Genomic DNA, 21,393 nt, shown 5'->3' with positions numbered 1-21,393 from the left:
AATCTAATACTAAACACCTCATATCAATTAATGGACCAACCTTGGTGCCTTCGACCCATGAGTGTAGTGAAAAAAACTCACCTTAATATTGCACGAAAGCTGACCAGGTCGGGACTCCAATATCCGCTCTACACAACCCTATAACAGAAACAATTTCTTAAATACAACTCAATATGCCTGAAAAACCCTTACAAGTCAAACATAGTCAAAGACTAAGGTCAAAGGTCAAAGCCAACGTCCTGAGTTGACCCAACTCGCTGAGTTGCCCTCAACTCATCGAGTTCACTAATGAACTCGTCGATTTGGCCAGAAAAACAAGCTCTTAATGCATTAAGCTAAATCTATCTTAACTAGGGACTCTAAAACTCAGATCTCTTCCAAAATGATGTCTAGAAGGGTAAAATTTTCGGCTTTACCCTTAAGAATAATCTAATAAGAAGCAAACCCAAACCCTAGGCTCTTTAGAGTGAGTCTTAATCCATTAAGCCCTTGAACTCTCCTAATATAGTCCCAAAACACAAATCTAGAGTCCAAAGGTCAGATAATCACGTAAAGTTTCCAACTTTATGTCCATGCAAGCTAGAAATACACTATATAGCTTAATAAGTACTTAATAAGGGATTTATTGCATGAATGGGGCTTGGAACTAATAAAGTTTACAACTTTTAGCCATGAAAAGTCATGAAGGGGTTAGATCTAGCATAATAACCCCTGGAACCTTCAACATTTTGGCTAGCCCAACCAAAATCCTAAAATCATGCTAAAAATTTATTAAAGAGATCAAGATGATAACAAAGCAAGATATTGACTTTATACCTCAAGAAAACTGCTATTGGTGAAGAGTTTATGGATCTATACTCCTTTTTCTAAGCTAGATGTATCCAACTTCCAAGCTCCTTCCAAAGAACCACCAATATCAATTCTCAAAGCTCTCACACACTCAATCCAGAAAGGATAAACGAACTTAGGGTTTTTGGACAAAGGGAGACTGGTAAGGAGGCCAACCAATGGGGGTTAAGTCTTTTAAATAGGGTGCAACACCCTAAAATTAGGGTTTCATCTTCAGCCGCCAACTCGTCGAGTTGGGACTCCCTGACTCGTCAAATTGATTCATTAAAACCCGCGGCCATAAAATTCTCGACACGACGAGTTGGAGCTTTCCAACTCGTCAAGTTCCCACAAAAGTCCAATATTTTTGAGAAATAATTTATACTTGAACCAAGCGTTACAATTTACCCCTAAATATTTGAAAATTTTCAAATTTTACCCTTACAACCAGTCATAAGGGTAAAATGTAAATAATTTCAAATAATTCAGATGTAAATTAAACATGAAAAAAGTTCAGTGGCTAAATATAAACAAAACTAGAAATTCGTTAGCTTTCAAGTTATTATCCCATATTATCATGATAATCTTTACCTTTTAATATATCTAACTCTACCATAACTATCACCAACCAACAGGGTAAGGCATGGTATGAAATTATTTAATTTTATTATATTATAATGGTAATATTGACCTTTTTAAGTATCAGACTCTACCATAACTATCACCAATAGGGTAAAGCATGGCATGAAATTATTTAATTTTACTATCTTATTCAATCCTCCTTAATAAATGAAAGTTTTTTTTACCACATGTCAATCTCTAATGAGTTTTGACACTTTTCATTTTTGTGGTATTTTTTAAATAAATATTATCCACTTGTCAATTTTTGGTTTGTTTCAATTTTTAAAATTAAAATCATATATTTATATATGTAAAATATTAAATATCATATATATGATATTAAATTGTAATAGTTTCTTCATTTCTTATTTTAAAATTGTATATTAAAAAATATTTTATATTTACATTTTAATATCTAATTTTTTTTAAATCAACCCGTGTATTGCAGCTAGTTAATTTATAATTACATCTTAAAGTCTTCTACTATTTTTGGTGCCGCCTTAAATGATTTTATTCATCTCTCTCTGTTCTAGTGCTACTGTGTTGGTTTGTCGCCTCATTGGCTTGTTCTATTCAAGTTTTGGTGATCTTTTGTTTTGTATTTCGTCTATTTGTATAGCATATGGGAATAAAAAGCCGCCTTGTTTTTTTAATAATGATCCGGTTATATTGATTTAATTTTGTTACGATTTGATTCTTTTTGTTTTTAAGCTTAGTAGGTGAGACTTAATTTCATTTCAACATGTTTGTCTAAAAACGTGCTAATTGGAATTATATTTTATTCATAATACGATTAAAACAATAAAACATATCAATATGATCATTAATTAAAAAAAAATGTGAAAACTTAAAACGTCAAAAGTCACTTGAAACGTATTATTATCTTATCTTCAATCTTCATTCTTCAGTGAACAGTAATACAATCATTTTTCACAAATAATACAAAAAATGACTTCCATCACTGCAACTGAAACCCCACCTTCACTCATCTTATCCTACAATCGATCAGCAGAACTCAAAGCTTTCGATGAAACAAAAACCGGAGTCAAAGGCCTCGTCGATACCGGAATCTGCCAAATACCTCGCATCTTCATCCACCCACCGGAAACCTCCTCCAAAACCTCCATAACTTTCGAGATTCCAATCGTAGACCTTAATTCAACCGATAAAGCATCAACGGTGGAGAATATCCGTGTCGCCTCGGAGAATCTAGGATTTTTTCAAGTAGTGAATCACGGGATCCCTGTGAGTGTTATGGACGAGATGCTTCAAGGAGTTCGTAGATTTCACGAACAAGATGTGGAGGTGAAGAAACGGTTTTACACAAGAGATCGTACGAGAACAGTTGTGTATAATAGCAATTTTGATCTGTATAGTTCCGCCGCCGCGAGCTGGAGAGATACCTTCTTTACATCTATGGCTCCGTCGCCTCCGCCGGCTGAGGAATTGCCGGAGGTTTGCAGGGACATACAAATCGAGTACTCTAATCAAGTGCTGAAACTAGGAAGCTTACTATTTCGATTGATCTCAGAGGCTTTAGGGCTGAAGGCAAATCATCTAATAGATTTGGATTGTGACAAAGGGCTTTCATTCCTTGGCCATTGTTATCCTGCTTGTCCACAACCAGAACTAACCATGGGTACAACCAAACACACAGACAGTGGATTCCTAACTGTTCTTCTACAAGATGAAATCGGAGGACTCCAAATTCTCCATCAAAATCAATGGATTGATGTTCCTCCAATCCCTGGTGCGCTTGTGATCAACATTGGAGATCTATTACAGGCAAGTTTAGTTTTTGATTTTGATTACTTAAAAATCAAAATTGGAGTAATTTTGTTGGATTTTTTTCGTTTTTCTTTTTCAGATGATATCGAATGACAAATTGAGGAGTGTGGAGCATAGAGTGGTGGCAAATGAGAAAGGGCCGAGGGTGTCGGTGGCGTGTTTCTTCAGCTCCTCGTTAGCGACGAAGGTGTATGGTCCGATCAAGGAGCTGATTTCCGATGACAACCCACCGAGGTATAGAGAAACCACCGTTCAAGACTATATTCAATATTCCTTGTCAAAAGGCCTTGATGGTGTTCCTCGTTTGCTTCATTTGAAGCTCTAAATTATACCACGATTTTTTATATACCTATTTTAATAGTTTATAACTTATAGGTTGCTTATTGTGGTTGAAATAATCTAAAAGTGTTTGTGGGGAAAATATATTCGGCTTATTTAATTTATTCCTATATTCTTATGATGATAAACTATTCAAATAGTTAAAGTTAACTTATTGACGTGGAAATAAATAATACACATCTTTTTTTTCCTTATCCAAACACACCCATTAAAAAATATCTAAATAAATATGTTTTACTTTTGGGTAAATAAATATGTTTTACTTTTGGGTAAATTAAATGGTCCCGCGCTATGAGGTAATGTGTGTGATTGATCCTTATTTTATTTATTTACTAGAGTATAACCCGTGGAAATCACGGGTAAAAATTTATAAAATTTTATTGAAAATTTAAAAAAGTTTGTTGTTAAGAACTATCATAACCAATAAACATAAACTTGTTAAAAAACTTATATCTGTCTGAGACAAATCAATGTGACTTTTCACTTCGATAATTATTACCAATTATAAGAAATTTCATAAAAGTTGTTATTAAAAAAACTATAATACCAATCTTATGGATTCATCGACAAAAAACTTAGTGTAACCCTAACCGGTGGACGGGCTGCCTGATAAAAGTTGCATACTTTTTATCTTTATTTTTTGCATCTAGACACTACTATTTAGAAACAATTTTTGCTAGTTTAACATAAATACCTATAACAACAACATACTTTGACATAAAAAAAACAATATTGATAATATTAAATCATAATGACTAATCAAAATATTTTACTTCTCCTTGTTCCCACCCAACACATGCCAATAGTACATCACATTCATTCAAGAATCAAACAAAACTAAAACAAAGGAAATAAAACATAAAAAACCACCTACCTAAATCCATCATATTCTTGCCACAAGAGACATCACTGCTAGTCTACTACCATTGCCAAAGAGTGTTCATACTGATTTGAAAAAAATTTGATGAAACCTCTCATGAAAATTTCAAAATACAATGTCTTATAATTAGGAAAAAGTAGAAGGTATAATGATGTAATAAGAAGAAGTAAAAATAGATGCTATAACAAACATATTAACATAAGTATTTCCTATTTTTAAATTGAAAACTTTAAATTAACATTACAATAGATATATGCACACTCACAACTACACCTTCTCAGCCAATACTAATCAAGAAAGATAAAAACTTACGTTCCTGTCATCTTCAATCGACCAATCTTCTCAAGAAGTGTCATGAGACTTTCGTAATGATAATCAAATCCACCTATAAAAGGGCAATCAATAATAAATGTTAAATATCGTGCATGGTTTCATGAGTCTAATTTAGTAGACGTGCATCAAGCAATTAAAGTGTGTTTTTTTTTTTTTTTTTTTTTTTTAAATTTTAAATTCTTGCTATTTCATAGTATCATAGAAATCAACTAAAATCATTGTTGGACTCTAAAATAGTATATGAAAAAGAAAAAAAATAACTTGATTAATATGGGATAGAACTTAAACTTTTGTAGGCGTATAATCTTCAATTAAATAATACTATAATACATACACACCATGAGTTGAATAAAAGATAGAAGACATATAAGTAAAACAACTTCCCCAAATCAACAATTACAAAACCCTAAGTCCTAATACATGCTACTTCGAGGAATCTTTCATGGGTTTGATTAAAAATGCCCTGATAAGGCATTACTACCAAAACTTATTATATTGACTACATATAACCAGAATTGTTTTTATACAAACCCCTGCAAAAATATATATGATTTATTTAACAAAGTATAATTTGACTGCAAGTCACAAGCGATTTTCTTTTTATAATTGAGAGAAAACCCCTAATTACACACTACTTGAGATATGTATAAATACCTGCAAATCATATCCAACCACCACTTCTGCAAATAATTCGAAAATAGGAGAACCAAAAGTTGGCGTGGGCGTATAGTCGTATAGTTCTTGGTTGCAAACATGGAAATAAATTCGGGTGAGCGATAAGATGCAAGAGAAATATATTTTAGAATCGTTTGTGTTATGGAGTTGTTCTTCGAATCAAAGACATTTGTCGACGATGGAAGGAAGGACGAAGAAGGATAGGAGGAGATGTTCTTCATTGTCTGACTAATCAATGACAGTAGCAAACACAAATAAATAGACAAATTGAGCAATATATATGGAATTGATCACCTTCATGATGCTAATCTTTTCGAGATTTTCTATGAGCTCGCTGATTTCTCGTTCGTATAGGTACCTCCAGTCCGTCATTTTAGATTGCATTAATATTGAAAGGCCAAAGGGGTATATCAGGTATTCAAATCATAACTTAATTTACAAATGAATGATGTTGTAAACACGATGCTGTAAAGGAACGATTAATAGATTGATATCATATGTTTGAAGTATATAATGAGCAGAATACGATCAATTTGAATGCAATTGATATCATACCTTATATACAAATCGGATACCATAATAACATGCTATTATTAATCGGTTATGTAATGAATTTTTGAGTTAATATCTATAGTTGTTATCACCGAGTAAATGGAAAGAAAACAGGGCGTTTTATCGATATTGATTTGTAGTTGAAACAAATAAGGGTATAATTGGTATTTAACTTTGGAATAATTCAGTTGTTTTGAATGGACACATGTACTTTTGGTTTTGTTTATTAGATAGAGAGATTTATTTAAATTAGGACAGTTTTATGATATGTTTTTGTTAGGGCATCTCCAACCCACCTCCAAACTCCATTTCTTTCTCCATTTCTTTCCTTATTCTTCTATAACCCTACCCCATTTTCACATCTATTTTTTGAGATATGAATAGTATACCACCATATATGGGGGAATACTATTCATATCTCCAAAAATGGCGTTGAAGTTTGGTTGCCAATTTTAGTCTCTCTCATTTTTATTTTATACATTTCTAGTTTATTTTATTTAGTAATTATAATTTAAATGCAATATTTAATATTTATAATATCATTTTATATACTAATTTATATTAATTAATCATAAATATAGAGTTTAATTAGTAGAGGGGTGTATTTGATAATATATATAAGTTATAAAAATGGAATATTCTAGGAATATACTTTTTGGGGTAAAAAATGGGTAGAAAATGAAGTAGGGTTGGAGATGAAACACTATTTACTCCATTTATGGGGGAAAAATATAGATGGGTTAGAGATTTTCTTAGGCATGTCATGTGTAAAAACTATTTTTATGTTTGGAGTAAATTACACGAATGGTCCCTACGGTTTATGGTAATTTATACGTTTAGTCCATAACTTAATTTTTTAATTCGGAAGGCCTCTACTGTTTGTTTTTGTTATGCACTTGGTCCATGTCTTACCTAAAAAGATTATTTTGCCATTGATTTTTTAATTTATTTAAATAAATATACCCCCAACCTCACCCTCTCACCTTACCTTACCTACCTCATCATTTTTCTCAATTTAAATAATAGTCTTTTTCGATAAGATAGAGACCATACGCGTAACAAAAACAAATTATAGGGACCAACCATGAAACAAAAACAAACAGTAGGGACCTTACGAGTTAAAAACATAAGTTAGGGACCAAATATTCAAATTATCCCAAACCATATGGACCATTCATGTAATTTACTTTTACCTTTGATGGTTTCTTTTTCAATTAATTAATTTATTTTTTTATTATGCATAAATTAGTGAAATCATTCTTTTGGTTATATGGAATTATAAGAACTAATAAGAAAAATTGGGGCCTTGCCATGAGTTTTTTTTTATTTTTTTTATTTTTTTATTTTTTTTTTACAATAGAAGGCAACAGAAACTAAACTTGCCAAACTATGTAAAATATTATGGCTAAATTTGTAACAAGGGACCAAAAATGTAAGAATCAAAAAGTTTAGTGACAAATATCTAACACAAAGGAATTTTACTATTACTTAAGCTTTTGAAAATTAAGAAACTAAACTTGTCTGAAAAATATTATGATAACCTTGTCATTAATTGGTGAAATACTTCATCGATAAATGAAATTCTAAAGTATAATTAAACTAGACGAATGTACAATGCGTTACGCAGATTAATAAATATATGGTTGCAAATGATTATGTTATTGACATTAACTATCAAATAATAATTTATTATAATGTACAAATTGCAAACTAAAATTTTTAATAATAATTTAAAAGTAATCATCCTAATTTCATTCTCAATATAGATAAATAACCAAATAAACACTTGTTTAGTTTTAACAAACCATAATAAAAATCAAAGTCATAATAATGATAGTAAAATCAAAACGTTCGAAAGTATCTAGATGCAATGCAATCAAGTCGAGTTCTTCATTTGCTACCAAAACTTGACAACCAAATTGAATCGAAACTGATTTCAAACCAAACTGTATTCAAATTCTGTTTTTGGTTTGATCTTCGACCAAACCAAATTTTGATTTTGGTTTTTGTTTGACTTTTGGTCTCACGAAGATTAAACATAACGGAATAGATAAACCAAATTGCATTATGTAATTAATTAAAAGATATATTTTATATTTTATATTTTATATATTGAATAAAATTATATATATATATATATATATATATATATATATATATATATATATATATATATATATATATATATATATGCCTTTTTAGCAATTTAAGGTTTTCACTCGGAACAACTTTTGAACTTCATATTTTATACTTTTGTTTGGAACTTGGAAGTAACAAGTTACTTTTTTAGCCGGTACAAGTATCATTTTATCACTTTTTGTATGAAATGTCATATCTTTATTTTTGGAACTTTAGTATTTTATGTTTGAAATTTTGTAATTTAATATATATATATATATATATATATATATATATATATATATATATATATATATATATATATATATATATGCCTTTTTAGCAATTTAAGGTTTTCACTCGGAACAACTTTTGAACTTCATATTTTATACTTTTGTTTGGAACTTGGAAGTAACAAGTTACTTTTTTAGCCGGTACAAGTATCATTTTATCACTTTTTGTATGAAATGTCATATCTTTATTTTTGGAACTTTAGTATTTTATGTTTGAAATTTTGTAATTTACGTTTGGAAAATTGTAACATTGAACTTTTTTTTTTTTTTTTTTTTTTTTTTTTTTTTTTTTTTTTTTAAAGAAAACATTAGATTATTTGGTTTCCTCGGTTTCCAAACTAAACCAAACCGAATTGAAACTCGGTTTTCGTTTTGGTGTTGAAAAATTTCATTCAGTTGGTTTGGTTTTCTGTTTGGACCAAAAATATTTCAAACCGACCAACCGCTAACCGCTAGTTAGTTATGTATGTATTACTATCTATGTATTTTTAAAAATTTAAAATTGTTATACAAAGAAATCAATAAGATAAAATAAACAAAGAACCAATCTGATAAAGAAATACATGATTATATAACATCTGTATTTTTATTTTCTGTAAGCATGTGCATCTTTTAGTTTATCCCGTTTAGATCATTAAATATTTATCAAATAGCAAGTTTGATGAATAATTCTACAACTAAAAGAAACAAAAACAAACACAGTAAATGATTAAAATTCGTCACAAAACAACTAATAATGTTTCTGATGCATGATCTCCACCTCATTAAAAAAAATGACCTTCAGATCCTTATCCATGAATATTGTACATGAGAAATTAAATATCACGACTATATAATAACCAATATATATATATATATATATATATATATATATATATATATATATATATATATATATATATATATATATATATATATATATATATATATATATATATATATATATATATATAACAATAAGTAACTTTAGTGACATAGTAATAGCCGCCAAACAAGACAAAAGAAGATGGTCTTAGTTAGCACTTCTGCAGTCACACGGAACTATGACCGGAAAGCCGAGCTCACGGCGTTCGACGAAACCAAAACCGGCGTGAAAGGACTTGTAGATGCCGGAGTTACAGAGGTCCCTCGGATATTCCGCCTACCTTCACCTGAAAACCAAAACTCCGACGAAGAGCTTAATCTTCCAACCATCGATCTCGAAGGAATCAATGAAGACCCGATCCGGCGAAAGGAGGTGATTCAGAAAGTGAAAGATGCATTGGAGAGTTGGGGGTTCTTTCAGATGGTGAATCATGGTATTCCGATTAGCATGTTGGAGGAGATGACGAAAGGTGTGATTGGGTTTCATGAGCAAGATAATGAAGTGAAGAAACAGTGGTACACCAGGGATCAAAGTGGGAGGAGAAGGGTGGTGTATAACAGCAACTTTGACTTGTACTCTGCTCCGGTGACTAACTGGCGAGACTCTTTCTTGTGCACCATGTATCCTAATCCTCCTCAACCAGAAGAGTTGCCATCTCCTTGCAGGTTTCACTTTCACTTTTATGATCCAGTCAAATATGGTTGAGTTTTTTTTTTTTTTTTATATTTTTCTTACTTATTTAAAATTAAGTAATAATAATATTGTTAAAGTAATTATTAAAATTTCAATCGCGTAAGGGAAATCTCAAAAAAAAAAAAAAATCTTAATATTTTCGAAAAAGTTACATTTTAGTCTAAATAGTTTTTTTTAAATGGAAAAGTCCTAAAAACCAACAAAAATTTACAATTTGACTTATTTTAACTGGTTGACACTGGTACCAACTCGTAAACTAGCCCAAAATATTGAGACTTTTCTGTAAACTCAAAATATTAGTCATTAAATTTTTTGTTTCCAGAAAAATCACAATATTTTAGGTTAGTTTACGAAATAATCCCAAATTAATTTTGTATCGGTTTTAACCGGTCAAAATGGTCAAACTGAAAATTTTTGTTGGTTTTCTGATTTTTTCATTCAAAAAAAAAAATCGTGGGACTAATGTGTAACTTTTTCTAAATATTGAGACTTTTTTGATAATTTCCTGCTACGAAATAATAAATTATTATTTGGCTTTTCGAGATTCCATTTACCCCATGATTTTTTGGCGAAGATAAAAAATGTTACATTTCTCCGATTAAAATTTTTAACGAGACAATCTGCTCTTTCTTCGTGAGAACTTCTATTTCCTTTCTTTTTTTCTTCAACATTTCTCAATCTCCACTTTTTGATGCGATTTTTGAGATTTCTTAGTTTGCTTCACTGTTTTTCAATCTTTCTTTTAACGCATTATCACAGCTACCATGATAATATTTTTGATGGAGACTTTTTATATTTAGCTATTATTTATATTTCACTATATACTGAATAGTGTGGGATCTATATTGATTTGGTTAACCTTTGAAAGTGACCTATTTTAACTGTATACGTATAAGGCTGCACGGTGTGGTGCAGTTTGGGACCACACATGGGTGCCACCTCAGCAGGGAACACCGCCCCCATGGTGCGGTTTCCTGTCATTGAGACCGCAGTACGGCCTTTGAAGACCGCGAAATGTGATTGGCTGGTCAAAAATCTGACCGTTGAATGCAATTTCGTTTATTTTTTTTATTTTTTTTCCCTTTTGCTTTTTCTTTCCTTCCTATATATATATATATATATATATATATATATATATATATATATATATATATATATATATATATATATATATATATATATCAAACTTAATTTTTTTTCACAACACAATCTTCTCTCTCTCAATTTTTTTTATTTTAAAATCACCACTCTCCAAAAAATGTCATCTTCTTCATCTTCTGAAGAATTTCAGACTATTTTTGATACCGTTATTGCGTGTGTTCAAATGGCGGAACAAACATACAACGTTGTATGTAACAACGCAGCTGCAAGTTCTCAACAGAGAACACGAAGATACATTTACAGAAATCGTGAAGAAGCCAACCAACGTTTGGTGCAAGACTATTTTGTAGAGAATGCCACTTACCAAGGGTATTATTTTCGTAGGCGCTTCAGAATGCTCAAAGGTTTATTCGAACGTATAGTTGAAGATGTAACGAGGGAGTGCAGTTTTTTCTAACAACGCTACGATGCTAGAGGTACACCCGGTTTCACTCCGTTACAAAAATGCACGACCGCACTTCGTCAGTTAGCATATGACATTCCGCCTGATGCGTTAGACGAAAGTTTTAGGATGTCTGCTAGGATAGCATGAGACAGTCTCCATTTTTTCTGCAAAACTGTCATTCAGTTTTAAGTTCAAAATATTTACGTAAGCCTACACGTAATGACATCTTGCAATTGCAAGCTCATCATGCTAGTGTTCATGGGTTTCCTGGAATGCTAGGAAGCTTAGATTGTCTCCATTGGGCATGGAAAAATTGCCCTACAACATATCATGGGCAATTTAACCGAGGTGATCATGGTCACCCAACGGTGATACTTGAAGCAGTTGCATCACAAGATATGTGGATTTGACATGCTTTTTTTGGTTCTCCTGGTTCGATTAACGACATCAACGTTCTTAACCGTTCACCAATATTTAACAACATATACGATGGATCTGCACCAGATTCTTCTTTTCAAGTGCGTGGAACGCCATATAAGTATGGTTATTATCTGGTCGATGGAATCTATCCTGAGTATGCTGTGTTTGTTAAGTCGTTTTCAGCTCCACATGGTTCTAGACGAAAGAAATTCAAGAGAGCTCAAGAAAGAGCTAGGAAGGATGTTGAGCGTGCTTTTGGAGGAAAAACTTCAAGAAATCATGTATACATGTATTATATTGCATAACATGATTATTGAAGACGAAGGAAGAGCGATATGTGCGTTTGACGAGGAAGAAATCATACCAGAGACACAACCAATAGAAATTGGTGGCGAAGAGTATATAAACAGAAGAGCAGAGATACGTTGCACTGAAACATTTCACAATCTTCGCAATGACTTGTTGGAACACATTTACGGGGTTCAAAACATTAACCTTAATTTGGATCCACCGGATGACCCCGAAGACGAGTTCTCGGAGAACGACTTTATGTAGTTTCCTTTAGTTATTTTATTTATGTTTTTAAAATTTCTAGGGTTATTTCAATGTCATGTGTGTGGTTTTTTTTGGTAACGCAATGTACTGTTTTTTTATTTTCAAGTAATGAAGAATTATGTTTTTTTTATTAAAATAGAAGGTATATTAAATTAAATTAGTTAAAAAAAAGAAGTTTTATTAAATTAAAATACTTAAAAAAAAAACAAAAAAATAAAAGAAATGAAAAGTGTGGCACCACACCCTTGGTGTGGCAAGAAACCACACTTGAGTGGTAAAAAGTGACATGGCGCTGATGTGGCGGGGGAGGGAGTGCGGTTTCGGTGGCACCACTCCCTCCAGCCTAATATATTGAGTCAACTGCAAAAAAAAAAAAAAGCTTTTATGTGGTCAACATAACCCTTTTAGGACTTTGTGTTATTAAATTTGGTGAAAAGTTATATTGTATGTATCGATCAAAATATAAATTAATGTAAGGTTAATACTATCAATATCTAGATTTGTCTTAATCATTAATAAATACTAGTTTCAATTATAATCATTTCATTATCCTTTTAAACAATCTTCCAAAATAACAATACAATTGTGGAAAAAATACAATTGTAGAAATAGGTGGAATTAAAGAATAGTTTATGAGGAAGTATATTTGTCATCAATTTTTTTTTCAAAAGTAAGGGATTTAAGTGTATTATTTGTCAACTAAAATATTAACCATCAACAAATATCGAATATTTGTGAAAAATATGTAGTCATTTTTAATTTCGTCAAAATTTTATGTTAGCATGACATGATTATAAGTCACCCGATATTGAAACTATGGTTACATTAGTCAAAATGTATATTATAACTATAAGTCACAATTAATATTTTGTAATTTCTATTATTTGTGAGGGTGCTTATTTGTAAATTTATTATATATATATATATATATATATATATATATATATATATATATATATATATATATATATATATATATATATATATATATATATATATATATATATATATATATATATATATATATATATATATATATATATATATATATATATAGTGATTCTCTACCCATTCCTGGGTATTGAGATCGTCACTTTCTCATGGTATCAGAGCGCTCTTTTCCAATTCCTCTGCCTTGATCGGTTCTTTCCCTCTTCTTCCCTCTTCCCTTTTCCGTTTCTTTTCTTCTCTTTCAGCAATGGTTTCTACCTCATCCTCTACCCACGATTCTGATCTCCCCATGAACACCATACTTCATCTAATCACTATCAAGCTATCATCCACAAATTACCTACTGTGGATGAACCAGATGACGCATCTTCTTACTTATCAAGGGCTGCTAGGGCATGTCGATGGATCTTCGTCTCTCCCACCTAAATTTTCGGATGCAGCAAAATCAACTCCAAATCCTGCCTATCAGGATTGGATTACAGCAGACCAACGCACAATACTTCTTCTTCATGCCTCTCTCTCTGAGGAATTTTTTTCTGAAATTGCGGGTCTCTCCACTGCTCGAACTATTTGGGTGGCCCTTGAACGGGCTTATGGCAACTCATCCATGGAGAGAATTCAAACCCTTCGTGATCAATTACGCCATCTCACGAAGGGTAATCTCACTGTTTCTGAATTTGGTAGAAGATTTAAAAATATTTGTGACCAACTCTCGGGAATTGGTCAACCTGTTGATGAATCAAACAAGACCCATTGGTTTCTCTGTGGTCTTGGGGCTGCTTTTGAGACCTTCTTTACTGTTGTCTGCGCCTCCCGTGTTCCTTTTGTTTTTCGTGATCTTCTGGCACATGCTGAGGGGCATGAAATGTTCCTCCAATCAATTCGTGGATCCACCCCTCATGTTGCTTTTGCTGCTCAACAGGACCATCATCACCCTGTATTGGCGTCTCCCCAGACTACTATTCAACCACCTCATTTACAGGTCCCATCCTTAACTCGACAGGGCATTTTTCCTTCTTCTGGTTTTCGTGGCAGAGGCGGTCGCAACCCTCGGGGTGGTCGTGGTCGTGGTCGTCGACCACCTCACTGTCAACTTTGTCGTACCAATGGCCACTACGCAAATTCATGTCCTCAACTTGCATCTTTTGCTAATGCATCTCCTTCTCGTGATTCTGATCTTGCTCGTGCTTTTCATGCGCAATGTCATGTGAACACTCTTGCACCAGATTGGTATGTGGATTCTGGGGCCTTAGATCATATGGTCTCTTCTTCCGCATCGGTTACAAACTCCACACCTTCTGTTGGGGATGCCTCGGTTCTCTTTGGTAACGACACTTCTCTTCCTATCTCTCGTGTTGGTACTTCCACCATTGCGAATAATGTTTGCTTAAATGATGTTTTGGTTGTTCCCAACCTTACCAAAAATTTATTGTCTCTCAGTAAACTAACTCATGACAATGATGTAGATGTTGTTTTTTCCCGCAATATGTTTATCATTTAGGATCGCTCAACGAAGGAAGTGCTAGTTCAAGGAAAGTGTGATCATGGGCTATATGTGCTGTCTGCGGCTCCACAAGTTCAAGCCCTTTTTTGTTCAACATAAAAATAAAGGCTCTTATGAATTGTGGCATTCTAGATTGGGCCACACTTCATTTGATACTATTTCATTATTACCTAATTTGGGACATTTAGAGGTTTCTTCTATTTTACCGAAACCGGTCATATGTTCACCTTGCCAATTAGCTAAATCTTGTCGTTTACCATTTGAGCTTAATTCAAAATGTGCTTTACGTGTCTTGGACATGGTACATTGTGATTTATGGGGGCCATCCGCCGTTCTTTCGGTTAATGCTTATCGTTATCATGTGTCGTTTGTTGATGATCACTCAAGATTCACTTGGTTTTATCCTCTCAAAGCAAAATCTGAGTTCTTTGGTGTGCTTGATAAATTTATGAAGTTTGTTCAAACTCAATTTGCCACTAAAATAAAAAATTTTCAAAGCGATGGAGGAACTGAATTTTTGAACAATAATGTAAAAACGTTACTTAGCCACAATGGTACATTTCATCAGATTTCGTGCCCCTATACTCCGCAACAGAATGGTCGCGTCGAATGGAAACATCGACACATTGTTGAGACAGGTCTTGCGATGCTTTTTCATGCTCATGTACCTGCCTCGTATTGGGTTCATGCCTTTGCATCCGCGATCTACATTATTAATCGCTTGCCTACGAAGATTCTCTCTTCAAAGTCTCCGTTTGAAGTTCTGTTTGGTCGTGTTCCCTCATATGCTAATTTTAAACCATTTGGTTGTTGGGTTTATCCGTACTTACGGGACTATACCTCTAACAAACTTGCTCCAAGGAGTATTGCGTGTATCTTTATTGGATATAACCCCCAATATAAGGGTTATCAATGTCTTGACCCACTTACATCACAAATTTATATCACCAGACACGCACGGTTTGATGAGATGAGTTTCTCGTACAAAGACATACCTTCCAATACACCTCTCTCTGCCCTCACCCTTCACACGTTTCTCAATGACATATCTCAATGACATATCTCTACCCTCACCCTTCACACATTTCTCAATGACATATCTCTACCCTCCTTATCCACATCACCTTCCCCTCTTACACCACCCACCCCTACGCCTTCACCTGCGCCATGCAACCTATGTCCACCTTCACCACCAAGTGTTGTGTTTCCCGAGACCCTTCCCTCCAATGACGACTCATCTCCATTCGCTCCTCCTTCATCTTCCAACTACCATTCCTCCCCACTTACCACCCCTAGTCCCTCTCCCATTCATAACACACCCTCCTCCCCTACTCCACCACCATCACCCACTACCACTACTCTGCCGACCACTACTACCCCGGCACCCACCGGACACTCAATGATCACTCGTGCCAAAGCTGGCATTTTTAAACCCAAGCATCGAGCTGATCTTTCTGAATTTCTATGTCATGGGCTCTCTCATGCGTTATTTGCTTCAAGTGATCCTATCCATCACACTCAAGCCATGAGTGACCCTAAATGGGTGCATGCTATGCATATGGAGATGGATGCTATGTATAACAATAATACGTGGACATTGGTTCCACGTCCCAATAATCACAATGTTGTAGGGTGCAAGTGGTTGTTTCGCACCAAATACCGTGCTGATGGCTCCATTGAGCGTCATAAGGCTCGTCTCGTGGCTCAGGGTTTCAGTCAAGTACCCGGTGTTGATTTTTCACATACTTTTAGCCCGGTTGTTAAAGCATCAACCATCCGAGTTGTCTTGTCATTGGCGGTTATTAATAATTGGCCGTTACATCAATTAGATGTAAATAATGCTTTTCTCCATGGTGACTTATCCGACAAAGTTTTCATGCAGCAACCACCGGGATTTGTTGATTCTCGATTCCCAAATCATGTTTGTCGGCTCAATAAAGCAATATATGGTCTCAAACAAGCTCCCCGGGCTTGGTTTCATCGACTCCACTCTTTTCTTGTGGCTAATGGGTTTCAATTCAGTCGTGCTGATCCCTCTCTTTTCATCTTTAAACGTGGGGCTTGCTTATTATACTTACTTGTCTATGTGGATGACTTAATTCTTACAGGCACTCACTCGTCACTCATTCGGTCTTTCATTCGCAAATTGCATAACGAGTTCCGAATTAAGGACCTTAGGCGGTTAAATTAGTTTCTTGGTCTTGAGGTGTCTTACACGGATTCTGGTCTCTTTCTTTGTCAATCCAAATATGCACATGATATTTTATCTCGGGTAGGTCTGCTTGAATCCAAACCCGTGGCCACGCCACTATCATCCTCTACTCCATTGGTTGTTGCTGGGGTGCCTTTCTCCGATCCTACCAAGTACCGCTCGTTGGTTGGTGCTCTTCAATATTTAACCATCACACGCCCCGATATATCTTATGCTGTTAATCACATGAGCCAATTTCTTCCAGCTCCGACGGAAGACTATTATCGTGCTGTCAAACGTTTACTTCGGTACATTAAAGGCACACTTCATTTTGGGTTGACATTCTCTTGCCCTAATTCAACCAATTTGGTTGGGTATTCTGATTGGGCTCGGTGTCTTGATACTCGTTGTTCCACCTATGGTTACTCGATATTCATGGGGGGGAATCTTATATCATGGAGCGCTAAAAAGCAACCTACAGTTTCTTGCTCGAGTTGTGAGTCTGAATATCGAGCAATGGCAAATACGGCTGCAGAAATCGTATGACTCACACATCTTCTACGTGAGCTCCATGCCTTACCTGATGGTCGGCCAACTCTCCTGTGTGACAATCAAAGTGCTCTATTTCTCTCTCAAAATCCGGTCTCACATAAGAGGGGAAAACATATTGAGCTTGACTATCATTTTATCAGGGAACCAGTTGTAAATGGCAAGCTTCATACAATGTTCATTCCTACCAAGCTTCAAGTGGCGGACATCTTTACCAAAAGTCTACCTCGACATGAGTTTGAACTCTTCCGGAATATGCTTTGTCTTGGTCTGCCCCCGTTTCGCTTGCGGGGGGATATAAGTCACTATTAATATTTTGTAATTTCCATTATTTGTGAGGGTGCTTATTTGTAAATTTATTGTATATATATACTGATTCTCTACCTATTCCTGGGTATTGAGATCGTCACTTTCTCAATAACAACACGATATGTTTGTTTAATTTTGGATATACTTGTAGGGATATTATGTTGGAGTACTCAAAGCAAGTGATGAAACTTGGATCTTGTATACTCGAGTTGATATCCGAGGCTCTAGGACTCGACCCCAATCACCTTTTAGACATGGGATGTGCTGAAGGGCTTGCTGTTCTCGGTCATTACTATCCTCCTTGCCCACAACCAGAGTTAACAATAGGGACCAATGACCACACTGACAATGATTTCATCACAATTCTTTTACAAGATCATGTTGGTGGGCTTAAGATCTTTTATCAAAACCAATGGACCAATGTTCGCCCTATACCCGGAGCTCTTGTATTGAATGCTGGAGATCTTTTACAGGTATGCATTTCTCTCTATCTTAAGCTTTAATATATTTTCAACCTATAGCGTACTCAAAATCACAATCACATATTAAATATTAATATTGCCTGTATAATTATATATACTCTTATCCAATGCTTACATATCCTAGTTTTTTTTTTTTGTTTCTAAATCGATCTGCCACTTATCATAATCGTTGGAATATTTTAGTTAGTTACAAATGACAAGTTTGTGAGTTCACGACATAAAGTGATGGCAAACAAGGTTGGTCCAAGAGTATCGGTGGCATCATTCTTTATGAAATACCCGAAATACCCCACTGAGAGCTTAAGGGTGCTTGAACCAATCAAGGAATTGCTGTCAGAAGATAATCCAGCCAAGTATCGAGGCACTACTATGAAAGAATATATAGATTACTACAGGGCAAAAGGACTCGATGGCACTTCTGCTCTTCTACATTTCAAGATCTAGATCGATCAATTAGACATCGATTTTGGAATTAGCGATACATGATGAAGCTCTCATTTTCATGTTTATCTCATGGTCCTGGTCATGTAATCTAAATTGAAGATATATATATGTTATTTCTCTTTGTACGATATTTGGAAAAGTTATCATGTTGTTATATTATTTGTACGTAAGTGGACAATATACAAATGTAAGGGTAAATATTGAACACTTTAACTGTGTAGCAAGTCCAAGGAGACTAGACGAGGATATTTTAGAACGACAACCACATATATTATAGAAATCGAGCTAGGAACTAGTCAAAGGAATACATAAATTAAGCTATTTAATAGCCATATATAGTGATATTTGGAAGATGCTAACCAATCTAGGCTAGATTTATCAATGTAATGAGAAACATGCTCCAAAGAAATAGGAAATATGCATGCATAATGATAAGTTCCTAATAAAATGCAATTATTCTTGACTAATTATAAAGACACATGGCTAGTAAATAATTGAGTTCGTATCAGGCTCCATCGTGAACAACGAACCATATTACACTTATGTGATGGTATATCTTTAATGGGTGTCTGTCTGCATGCACGACATGCCACTTGTGTAAAGCTAGTGCATGCTCTTTTATATTGGTCATATGAATTGGTGAATGCTGCTCATAGCTTGTTAATGATTAACGTTGTCGTTGGCATATATACTAGTTAACTGTTTTCCTACTCAGTAGCGTTGATTTGTTTGTTGCTCGGTACGTACTTTGGTTGTTTTTCTCTTCATTTTTAGTCTCTTTTCGCCTTTCTTGTCGAGCGACTCAGCATTTTTGCTTGCTCATTGTCTATCTGCTAGTTTGTTACCCTTGGACCCTTTTGTGGTTCGTATTTTGGCCATATTTAGCCTTCTTCTTTATGAATTGGCTCTTTCCTTTTGTATTTTTGTTTGTGTCTACACTCTTCGTATATTTTTGATCTTTTTCCTCCTTTGTCTCTTACTAATATGTTAGTAACAGAATCGCCTCTACCTTAATTAGTGTTGCCATTGAGGATGTTTTGTTTGTCAAATGTTCTTTATCTATGTTTCATATGGCAAAATCTGGTTACACAAGGTAACTTATGATTCCTCGAAAGCCCTCACTTTCTGTGTCCAGCTATATATAACAATATGAATTAAATATATCTTGATGTTTAAGCGGCTAGTACTGCGTAAGAAATTAATTATGTTTGGAAAATCATTTTATTCTAATAAAGGAAAGTAATGAAATTAAATTTATAGAATTTTTCTTTCTTTGTTATTTTTCTTTTTGCAACTTGGAAATTCCTTACAGAAGGTATGTATAGTATTATAGAAAGCTTGTAAGTATTGTTCGTACAATTATGATCGAAGCATATTGGTCTACCAAATATTATTCAAATGGCTTTGATGAATAATTGAACAAATTAAAATGTCGAAGGATTCATAGTTTCAATGATTATTGAGTATGAAGCGAAAGGAAAATTTACAAACTCAAATTCGTGTTTCATATATCTGTATATGTTTTTGGAAGTCATTATAGCGAAATTCAAACAAGATCTAACTGAAATTCCCTCAATCATTTCTACCTTGTCACATGTTGATTGCCAATATAAAAAACTGATATAAAGGTTACGAATCATTGAAGTGTTCTTAATGGAAAAAGTTTGAGGACTGACTTTGGCATATTTATACAGTTACAAAAATAGAATATTTTTTTCTTGTTTCAAAATTTTCTTATTTTTACGGTATGCTATAATTCATAAATTTTCAAAAAGATTTTGTTACTAAAATTCAAAAAGTTGAAAAATAGTTTATTTTATTTCTAAATGTTTCAAAAATACAAAAAAAGTTTTTTTTCTCTTTCGTAAAACCAAAAATAGTTTGACGGTTCATTTTTCTTCTTTCGTTTCTAATGAAACCAATTGAAAACTAGAAAGATCTATATGTTCAAGAATCATTATAGAATGATATTTTCTAATAATATATGATCATAAATGATATACTAATAAAAACTTGATACAAATATATTATTTATAAGAATTTGATTCTTGATAAATATTTATAACTCTTGTAAATATTTTAAAATTAATTATTTTATGAAAAGTGATAACACACCTATTGGCGTGGGCCAAAGGCCGCGTCCCCATTGCATCAGGAACGTTAGGCAATCGCGAGCGCGACCGGGGACTCCCGACAACAGCTTTCACAGGGAGTCTCGCGCCCGTGAGTGCTCACCCGATAGAGGAAGCTTGCATAGGCCAGGACTCCATAACGGACACTTCCGGCTCACGACAAACCTAACTCATATAATCGAAAAAAGGTATGCTTAGAGCATTAACCAATCACAAGCTCTGGCAAGATCGAGAGCACGGTCATCCAATCCGCATGCCTAATCTTGTCTGGTCTAACACCCTTGTCTACCGTACGGACTAGCAATGAGGCCTTAGTATAAAAAGT

General features: G+C 33.9%; 2 protein-coding genes across 2 annotated transcripts; both read left to right on the top strand.

Annotated features, from left to right (window-relative positions):
• Nucleotides 1-2,284: 2,284 nt before the first annotated feature.
• Nucleotides 2,285-3,697, top strand: LOC111888088 (1-aminocyclopropane-1-carboxylate oxidase homolog 1). Its single transcript, XM_023884195.3, has 2 exons — nt 2,285-3,234; nt 3,317-3,697. Exons 1-2 carry the CDS (start codon nt 2,398-2,400, stop codon nt 3,560-3,562), a joined length of 1,083 nt encoding a protein of 360 aa, XP_023739963.1. The 5' UTR covers nt 2,285-2,397; the 3' UTR covers nt 3,563-3,697.
• Nucleotides 3,698-9,385: 5,688 nt separating this feature from the next.
• On the top strand, nt 9,386-19,066 carry LOC111888086 (1-aminocyclopropane-1-carboxylate oxidase homolog 1). Its single transcript, XM_023884192.3, has 3 exons — nt 9,386-9,957; nt 18,162-18,483; nt 18,676-19,066. The coding sequence occupies exons 1-3, from the start codon at nt 9,434-9,436 to the stop codon at nt 18,934-18,936; spliced, it is 1,107 nt and encodes a 368-aa protein (XP_023739960.1). The 5' UTR covers nt 9,386-9,433; the 3' UTR covers nt 18,937-19,066.
• Nucleotides 19,067-21,393: the final 2,327 nt, after the last annotated feature.

The sequence above is a fragment of the Lactuca sativa genome, chromosome 3 (genome assembly GCF_002870075.4).
Source record: "Lactuca sativa cultivar Salinas chromosome 3, Lsat_Salinas_v11, whole genome shotgun sequence".
In the NCBI taxonomy this organism is placed as follows: Eukaryota; Viridiplantae; Streptophyta; class Magnoliopsida; order Asterales; family Asteraceae; genus Lactuca; species Lactuca sativa.
Note: the sequence above shows the minus strand (reverse complement) of the source record. Positions and strands in the feature narration are given on the sequence as shown.

What these genes read in the sequence shown, in the direction of transcription:
- LOC111888088 (XM_023884195.3), top strand. Translation starts at nt 2,398, where the DNA reads ATGACTTCCATCACTGCAACTGAAACCCCACCTTCACTCATCTTATCC. An exon ending in ACATTGGAGATCTATTACAG is followed by an intron (nt 3,235 to 3,316) that starts GCAAGTTTAGTT and finishes TTTCTTTTTCAG; the next exon opens with ATGATATCGAATGACAAATT.
- LOC111888086 (XM_023884192.3), top strand. Translation starts at nt 9,434, where the DNA reads ATGGTCTTAGTTAGCACTTCTGCAGTCACACGGAACTATGACCGGAAA. An exon ending in GAGTTGCCATCTCCTTGCAG is followed by an intron (nt 9,958 to 18,161) that starts GTTTCACTTTCA and finishes ATATACTTGTAG; the next exon opens with GGATATTATGTTGGAGTACT. An exon ending in ATGCTGGAGATCTTTTACAG is followed by an intron (nt 18,484 to 18,675) that starts GTATGCATTTCT and finishes GGAATATTTTAG; the next exon opens with TTAGTTACAAATGACAAGTT.